Source organism: Bison bison, unplaced genomic scaffold, assembly GCF_000754665.1.
Source record: "Bison bison bison isolate TAMUID 2011002044 unplaced genomic scaffold, Bison_UMD1.0 scf7180017864039, whole genome shotgun sequence".
Lineage (NCBI taxonomy): Eukaryota > Metazoa > Chordata > Mammalia > Artiodactyla > Bovidae > Bison > Bison bison.
In genome coordinates this window covers 647,379-657,042 of record NW_011494611.1, presented here as the reverse complement: position 1 = coordinate 657,042, position 9,664 = coordinate 647,379, and the positions used below count along the sequence as shown (strand labels likewise).

General features: G+C 46.1%; 1 protein-coding gene across 1 annotated transcript in view; it reads left to right on the top strand.

The window, feature by feature from the left end:
• PAPPA (pregnancy-associated plasma protein A, pappalysin 1) overlaps positions 1 to 9,664 on the top strand; it is a gene marked incomplete at its 5' end in the record, with an annotated part of 265,764 nt that overhangs the window by 231,863 nt on the left and 24,237 nt on the right. Inside the window, one exon of the mRNA XM_010835189.1 lies at positions 4,982 to 5,053. Coding sequence (XP_010833491.1) covers positions 4,982 to 5,053 — 72 coding nt within the window. The remainder of the gene's footprint in view (positions 1 to 4,981; positions 5,054 to 9,664) is intronic.

Sequence of the window (9,664 nt, the reverse complement as noted above, 5' to 3'; positions counted from 1 at the left end):
GCTGCATTTGTCTCAAAGCCCCTCCACCTTTCTGAACCTTGGTCTTCCCATCTGTCAAAAGAGTAAGTGGTTTTATGCTTACCGGTTTGGGAGCTAGAGGGTTTTGAAGGAGAATATAGTTTTCAAGTTATAAATCTGGAAATAGGACAGATATGAGTTTAATTCCTGACTGTTGTTACCTATGTGTATGATTTGGGGCAGGTTATTTAACTCCTCTGTACCTCAGTTTCCTCTTGCATAAACCAGCATCAAAAATTGTACATAAATATTGTATGATATCACATATATGTGAAATCTAGAAACCGTACAGATGAATCTATATACAGAAAAGAAACGGACTCACAGATACAGAAAACAAACTGGTTACAAAAGGGGAGAGGGAGGGAGGCAAGGACATATAGGAGTATGAGGGTAACAGATACAAACTACTATGTCTAAAGTAAATAAGCAACAAGGATTTAGTATATAGCATAGGGAATTATGAGGCGGGAATGACAACCCACTCAGTATTCTTGCCTGGAGAATCCCATGGACAGAGGAGCCTGGTGGGCTGCAGTCCACAGGGTCGCAGAGTCAGACACGACTGAAGCGACTTAGCACAACCCACAGGGAGTTATACTCAATGAAATAACCTATTTTAGAATATAATCTGAAAAGATAACTGAATCATTTTGCTGTATGCATGAAAAAAGTACCTATATCGTATATATGGACCGATATCATAGTTATGGTAAATGTTAAATGAAATGAAAATTCTGAGCACAAGGCTTGGAGCGTAACATGTGCTTAACAGAGGGTTTTGTGTTGAGGAGGCGAGGGGAAAGCCGTGATGGAGCTGTTAGTGGTCCTGGCTGATGATGTGGTGATGGTGCTGTTGATATGAGGGTGGTAGTGGGGGTGCTATGGTGAGGATGATGGTGCTGGTGTTAGGGGTGGTGGTGATGGTCACTGCAGCCAAGAAGAGACAGTCGACAGTCTATTCTTCCTGTGCAGCAAGGCAGGAAAGAAAGCTGTCTTACAAAGCCTCGTCTGAAAGGGCTCTGACTGGGCTGGAGGTCTCACTGGCATCAAGAGGAGCAAGGCTGGCCTCTGTGGGGACCCATCTGGGGTCTCCCAGCACATGGTGTAAACAGCCTAGCCTTTCCTTCAGCTCCTGCTGCCTCCCCTTTCCCACTCCTCCTGGCAGACAGAGCGGCCCTGTAGGGAGACAGGTGGGGCGTGCAGCCCTGAGGAATAGTGGAAAATCCAGAAGACTTGGAAACGTAAATAGGCTCATGCAGATAGTATAAAAGTCCTTTTTCTGAACTCACGTCAGGTAAACCTCAACTGACAGAAACTTGTACAACCACACCGAGACACTCCCACGGATGGATTAAATTAGGTCTCAAATAAACAGGGGGTGGGGATGGGCGTCGAATCCCTTGTGGATCCTGACCCTGCTGTTTTCTACTACTTGAGTTCGGTTCAGTCGCTCAGTCGTGTCCAACTCTTTGCACGTATTTTTTTTTTTAAACCATAGCCTAAATGTTCCTCCAACATCCCTGAACGTTGGCCAGGAACAGACGCTCAGACCCAGAGATGGAAGTCTGGTTAAAACTTGCCAGATGATGAAAGCAGGTAGTCCCCTCCACTTCTGGCCCCCGGGGTTAGGAAGCAGCGGGGTGAGAAAGTAGCTGAGCTGGAAGGAAGGGACTAGACTTCTCACGTCCCTTCACTGGATCAACATGCATTTGTTTGCTATGCTCCATCCTGAACCTCGGGGGTGGGGATGGGGGCGAGCAGAGATGTCTAAAACCAGGCCTGCCCTCTTACCCACAGCTGTTAGTCTTGGATTAACCATTTCCACATACTTTCTCTTAATGCATCTTCACAAGCCTGTGACATTTTCAGGACCCATTTTGCAGATGGGAAAACCTAACCTCAGTGGAAATTTCAAGTCAGAAGTGCAGCCATGTCTGTCATGCCTCAGTGCTCAATCTTTCCCACACATCACCTTGTGTTTTAGGGAAGGCGGACAGTGTCAACAGAGGCAGGAGGGGCTAACGAGTAGATTTCACCTTGTGAGACTGTAGTTGGCAGGTCCTAAGTTAGGTTGTTTGTCTGAGATCTGTAATTAATTCAGTGTACACTAAACTGGTCCTCTAAGCTAGACACGCTGCTGGGCTTTCCAAATGCTTTTCGGCTGCTCTGGAAGAAAAAGTGAAAGTATTAATTGCTCAGCCATGTCCCACTCTTTGCAACCACGTGGACTGTAGACCACCAGGCTCCTTTCTTCATGAAATTCTCCAGAGAATACTGGAGTGGGTAGCCATTTGGAATGGGTAGCCATTCCCTTCTCCATGAGATCTTTCCAACCTCAGGATCAAACCTGGGTCTCCCACATTGAAGACAGCTTTTTTACTGTCTGAGCCACCAGAGGAGCCCAGGAAGACAAGTAAAGAAAACAACAAGTGTCCCTTGGTAAAATCATCTCTATTTTGAGATGGATCCATTCATATATAACATAAATATTGACTGATCATCCTCCATGTACTAGGCACCATTCTAGGCATAGAAGACCCAGGGTGAACCAGAGAAATGGGACAGAGAAGCAAGGTCCCCAGCCCAACCTCAGCCAAATCCTGGAGTCATGTGATCCCACGCTCACCAGGAAACCTCATCACAGCTTTGCTCCCATACAGATCTGCCCTTGGGGAGAGAATGGGCTGGTCACATGGATTTTCCACAGTCTGACCCTTGTGAGTGCTCGTTTCTTAATTAAAATTAATCAACTGGCACTCTGCTGAGCCCTGACCATGGAGACTTCAATGGCTGCTCCCTGACACAAAGTTACCTGTCATGACCAAGCTAAGCATTTGCCTCCAGGTTATTTTAATTAATTTTTTAAAAATAAATCATTGTAGGATCTCCCTGGCGTCCCATGGTTAAGACTCTGTGCTTCCAATATAGGAAGCGTAAATTTGATCAATATTCAGAAAGCTAAGATCCCAGATGCTTCATGGCATGGCTAAAAGATTAAAAATAGATAAATAGATAAACAAATCATTGTAATCTGGCATGAAAAGTAGGGCATCTATGGCAGAATAGAAAAGGGAGCTTTTGGGATTGCGACCTTAGCCCCAGGCCTGATGCTGTTTGATTTTCCTGGTTGTGTTTATCTTTATTTTTTCACCTCCTTAAAAAATTACTGTGTTGGATTTTATGTTATGAGCCACCTTAAATCATTCCTAAAAAATATGCTTAGTTTCATATGTTGGTTTCTTCACTTAACAGCTGTGGAGCTTGGGGAATTTCTTCTCCCTATGACACAAGATTAATGCCCACCCCCACCCCCTGCATGCTGGTGAGAAATAAATAAGAAAATGAATAAAGTAAATAGCACCATAAATGCACTCCATACATTTTAGTTGTCATTATAATAATAATTGTATTAAGGGTGGCTATAAGTGAATGTATATACATATATCTTAAGTTCTGCCTGAGGGGGTTGGGGAAATCATCACAGAGGAAGGTAGTCTTTTTTTTTTTTTAATTCTAAATTTATATGCTATTTATTTATTTATTTTATTGGAAGAGAAGGAGGCGACAGAGAATGAGATGGCTTGATGGCATCACTGATTCAATGGACCTGAGTTTGAGCAAATTCCAGGAGATAATGAAAGACAGTGAAGCTTGGCATGCTGTAGTCCATGGGGTTGCGAAGAGTTAGCCACTAAACAACAACATAGTTAATTTACAATGTGTTACTTTCAGATGTACAGCAGAGTGAGTCAGTTATACACACATCCACTTCCCAGGTGGTGCTAATGGTAAAGAACCTCCTGCCAATGTAAGAGACATGAGAGATGCAGGTTCTATCCCTGAGTTGGGAAGATCCCCTGGAGGAGGGCATGGCAACCCACTGCAGTATTCTTGATTGGAGAATTCCATGGACAGAGGAGCCTGGTGGGCTACAGCCCCTGGGGTCACAAAGAATCTGCCACGACTGAAGCGCCTTAGCACGCCCAGCACTCTTCTTGAGGTCCTTGCCCCGCACAGGCCATGACAGAGTACTGAGGAAGGTAGTCCTGCACAGAAACGTAAGAGGTAACTAAAGCTTCTCCAGGTGACGAGATGAGGAAGGCCGGCCAGGAAGGGGAGCAGCAGGACCAGAGGCACAGAGATGGGAGTGTGAGCGCCTCGGGAATGGTGGTGGCGGTGGCTTAGTCGCCAAGTCCTGCCCGACTCTTGTGACCCCAAATGGTGAGCTGGCCTGTATGGCGGCGGCAGGTGGAAGCAGAAAGGGTTTTCTGCCTCTCCGGTGTTCCAAACCAAAGGTGCATTCATGCATCTTCCAGCCCACCACTCTCAAACTGTAGTGTGTATCAGAATCATCTGGGAAAGCTTGTTTTTGAAACACAAGAGGCCCAAGTCCTGGCTTCAGGGATTTAGACACCCTAGACCCAAGGCAGTGAAGAGGCTGCCGTTTCAGCGTGCTCCCGTGTGATTGTGATTCGGGTGGTCCTCAGCGTCGACTTCCGGCAGTCCTGTTCCATGCCTTGCTCCACCTCCCTGCTGCAGCCACGCACTCGGACATGCATGTGCTCACGTGTGCAAGTGCATGCGTGTGCACACACACATAGACACACACACACTCTACCCTTCCTCCCGCCTTATCCCCAACTCTATCCACGGGGCAGACAGCCAGGAATTTCCTGAAGTGCTTTTCCGGTCATGTCCCCATCCTGCAGGTCTGCTTCTCCTCCTCTCGTATTCCTGCCAGAGAAATACAGAATCACGACCCCCTACAGTGAACACAAACATTAATCTTGTGGCTCCAGTTCAGGCAGGTACCGGGGCAGATTCTCCATGTAAATGCCAGGGTGAGGTTAAGACTCAGAAGATCCAAGAAGGGAACATGGGCGTTGAATGTGATTCTGGTGAAATGATGGCTCCCTCGCAGCCGCAAACCCATCTAACCTCTTTCTCCCTCTCTCTGCAGAGAGTTGTCTGCACGGCTGGTCTCAAGTGGTATCCTCACCCTGCTCTGATTTACTGTGTCAAAGGTTGTGAGGTGAGTTCCTCAAAATGGTCCCAATTATGGTTATCCCTCTTATTGTTAATCATGGTAACATTTCCTATGCCTGCTAAGTGCTTTAAATACCCCTTTAACAGACTTCTTGGATAGGAGTCAGCAGGCCTGTTTTACAGCTCATGAAACTGATGCAGAGAGGGCAACAAACACATTCAGACACACACTGAATGGCTAACAGAGTCAGGATCCCAGACCAGGTATTTCTGGCTCAATATAATGTTGCCTCTGAAAGGGAGAGTGGGAGTGAGAGAGTCCATGATTTAGCAGCTGTAATACGCCAGACATTTTACCAGCATCGACTCGTTTAACTTTTCAGAACCACATAAGGCAGGTTTCTTTTTTTTAATTTCTACTTTTTCTGACACCATTAGCTTCAGATCACTTCTGCCTCACGTCTTTGTCATTCATGTGTTCATCAACTCCAGAGGAGACAGGGGGCACCTTATCCCAACCGCTTAGAGCCGGAGGCGGAACAGCTCCTCTGACCCTTCAGAGAAGCCATCCCTTGGAACTTGGCATTTTGGAGCTCTGTCCCTGGGTATCAGTGATAAGCTTGGGGAGGGGCAGTGCCAGGGTACTTGGCCCGTCACCTGTGTTCTCAAGGGGGTGCTGTCCTTGGAGGTCAGAGACATTCTGTGCACCTCTGTGCCCACCTGAGTCTTTTCAGCTGGCATCAAAAGGAAGCCCCAGATCCCATCCAGGTGGATGTCCACATCTCTGTGGTCCCCTCAGACCTCTCTCAGGAAAAGCCAGGTGGAAAGGACTAGACTGCTTAGGAAACTTTGTATTTGATGGAATTCTTCAAATGTCACAACCAGAATGCTCTTCTAAATGATGGGGAGACCGACACCTAGCTAGCAGCCAGCTGCAGCGTTTGATGGAATGCCAAACTGGAACGGCTCTTAATGTGATCTAGCCTCCTCGTTTGTTGGGTAGACTGCAAGAGGGCTGGCGGGGGATGGAGCAGTCCAAGGCTGCACAGCATAACAGACATAGAGCTGGAGCATGAACCCAGGTCTCCTGACTTCCAGGCCTGTGAATTTTCTCCTCCACAGGCCACTCCTGCCCACAGACCACCCCCTGACCTGTCAATGTCACAGGACAGTCCCCGCGTCCTATTTCTTTCTATGTGTGGGTTAGGGACCTCCTGTGGCATCTTCTTAAGGCAGAGGACACTGTAGTTTTTAAGAACTCCCTTTCTCCCAAGATTCAGCAGAAATGGCAAAACCGAAGCCAAGGGCCCGAGACAGTTGCATCCTGCCATCTCTCTGGATCGGTCCAGCATTTCAGAGAAAGGAAGCTTGGGTTACCTGGGCATGTCTTCTGCCGAGTCGGCAGTCTGGGCGACCCGTGTGACAGCAGAATTCGATCCCTCCTTTGACTCAGCACTAAGACCTTGGAGACCCTCACCTGCCTGGCTCTGAGCTGTGCCAAGTGATGCTTATCGTCTTTGCCCTTGCAGGTGCCCCCTCATCCCCCTTGCCTTCTAATAGTTTGTCTCTTATCTGGGCTGAAAAGTATGCTTAGAAAAGACACAAATGCTGGGTCCAGGGAGAAGCTATCATCCTGGAATATCTTCAGGAGCCAAGATTGATAAATGGTTTGGGAACCTCGAGCCCCCCTACTCTCTGCCTCAAGCTGTGTCTAAATTAGTAATTTAATTGTGTGTCTATCAGAGCTTCACTGGGGGCCTATTCTGTGCCCAGCACTGGTCTAGGTTCCAAGAGTGCAATGGTTTTAGTCACATGAGAAAGGTAACTACGCTGTCTTGACTCATCTAGACATCTTCTTACCTTTCCTCCATCCATCCGTCCATCCTTTTACTGATCATTTTACAAGATAAACATGTAAGGAAAACATATTTGATTAAGGTTCGCTCAAATTGCCAGCATTTTGCTAGGAAATCTAAGATATAAAAATGGATGACATACATTCCCTGTCCATAAGGATAAAGAAGATAAAGAAGAATTTTAAACTGATATACCAAGAGCTATCAGCAAAGCAGGTCCAGGAAGCTACAGAAGCACACGGAGCCCCAGGGGTTATAGGGAAGGCATTTTGCAAGGGTGATGTTTGAGCTCTATCTTGAAGGGTGAATTGTTTTCCGGAACACACCGTTAGTAGAAGTAGCAGCGTGAGAAACACCAGAGAGAGAAGAAACCTCTAAGTTGTAGAGCTTCTCACATGTGATTCTCTCTCTATAGAAAGCCTCCCTTCTCCACCCCCTGATTAATCTCCCATCTGATTAACTCCTACTCATCTTATGATCTCAGCTGAAACAATCATTTCCTCAGAGACTCCTTCATGGAGTTCTCCAATTAGGTCAGATCTTCTGCTCTTAATTCTAACAGCGTCATGTACTTTTCCTCCCAAGCTCTTATCAAAGTTAAAATCAGCAATTAGATAAGTGAGCCTTTGAACAAAGTCTGCCTCCTCACTACAGTGTAAGGCCTGGAGGAGGAGGGGCTCTATTGGGATGGCCAAAAAGTTCATTCAGATTAGTTTATAACTTTGTAGGGAAAATCCAATGTTTTAGCCAACCCAATACATTATTACTCATTATTACATCGTTTTTTTTTTTTTTTTTTTTAAGCACAGTGTGTGACACATAGTTGGTGTTCAACAGATAGGATTGCACAGAAGATGAATGGATAGATGGTTGAGTGGGTGGATGGATGGATATAGCAGCAGGAAAGGGTACATAGCAGAGAGTAGCTGGTAATGAGACTGGAGATACTTTTCAGTGGCCCAATAAAAAAAGAAACACTTTTATTTTATTTTTCTTCTTCCTCTTTTTCTCCAGCTACTCCTTTACCAAGCCAGTTCTTTTATTTTACAAAAAGGACATTTGGTTTCTGTGATTAGTCCTTATATATGATATGAGAAAGAACATAGAAAAGAGAGCCCCAGACAGATCTCCTAAGGCTCAGAAAAGAGCAAAGGGCTTATCCTTTGTGGTTGGTGCCTCTCTGCTCCAATATGAATGTGGTTAATGTGTCCGTTATGGCAGTCACAGGGCGGAGTCCCGCCAGAGTTCACAGCCTTGCGTATGTGCACACGCAGTGTGCTCTCTCTGTTCTTGGCTCTGTCTTGCTAAGATCTTTTTTAGACCCTAATAGGGTAGTGATGAAATGGAATCAGGCTTCAAGAGTTGGTAGCATAAAGCCTCTGTGAATCTGGAGCACAGATGCAAGAGACAAGGATGCCACACAGGCTGGACTCCTTGTGAATTTGGTTCTCCCCAAAGCAAGCCCACAGGAAGTCAGGATGGGAGGGAGAGACCACTGGATCACAGAGGTTGTGCTGGGATGCAGGGGTCTTAGCCAGCTGTTGACATCTTCTTTCTCATCAACAAGTCACTGAGCATCAGAGACTCCTAACCCCGAACTTTAATCAGAGAAGTTTCATTTTCATTTCCTTTCTATATTAAAGGGTTACACAGTATTACCTCTGATGAGAGGAGGGGAATGTTCATTACTTTGAGGAAACAGTGGTCTAATCCTGCCTCTCTATTTTACCACCGGGAGCCCTGAGGCCCAGAGACAATAAGCCACTTACTCAAAAGGACCGAGTAGCCAACCAGGTTAGACAGTCTGCTAAGTGTTCAGGCGGGAAATGCAATTGCTGGAGGTGGCAGAGACCCCTGCCTCTGCCCTAAGCTGACTCTGGGTTCAGATCAGTAATAATGCCATCATCTTTTCCTCATCTTTCAAGCATCACAGAGTTGGAGAAACACAGGGAAGAAAAGAGAGAAATCGGCATATTCTAGATATAACCCAGAAGGGTAAAGAAAAATGAGATGTCAGCTTAGACTGAAATCTCTACTCTGCCTCTGCCAGTTTGCTCTGAGCCTCAAGGTCTTAATGTGTAAAGTGCAAAGAGCCATGCCTACCTCACGTGTTTTTTTGAGAACAAGAGGAAAACAAACATGGAAGGTGTGTGACGTCCAGTATATCTATACTCTCGTGTGAGAGGAGAAGTGCCCGCAGTCACACACCAACCGTTGTGCCAAACCCCTATGAATTCTTATGTTCAGTCTCTCTATAGTTCTTTGTAGTTTACATTCAGCTTCCCAGTGTATTTGCATATGTTTTTATTGTAAATTATGGTTGTAAATATCTACTACCAGGAAAGTAGGGGAGGGGTCAGATTTTCTTATTTCTCCAAGAGAAAGGAGCCCTGTGCTTCAGGAGGACATAGTGGTCTATCCTGTGCTTTTGCACACTCAGCATATAAGTGTGTGTCTTCTAGAGTAACTGTAGTTGAGTGGGGAAAAATCTTGGCTAGTTCAGTTCAGTGGCTCAGTCATGTCTGACTCTTTGTGACCTCATGAATTGTAGCATGCCAGGCCTCCCTGTCCATCACCAACTCCCAGAGTTCACTCAGACTCATGTCCATCAAGTTGGTGATGCCATCCAGCCATCTCATCCTCTGTCGTCCCCTTCTCCTCCTGCCCCCAATCCCTCCCAGCATCAGAGTCTTTTCCAGTGAGTCAACTCTTTGCATGAGGTGGCCAAAGTACTGGAGTTTCCGCTTTAGCATCATTCCTTCCAAAGAAATCCTAGGGCTGATCTCCTTTAGAATGGGCTG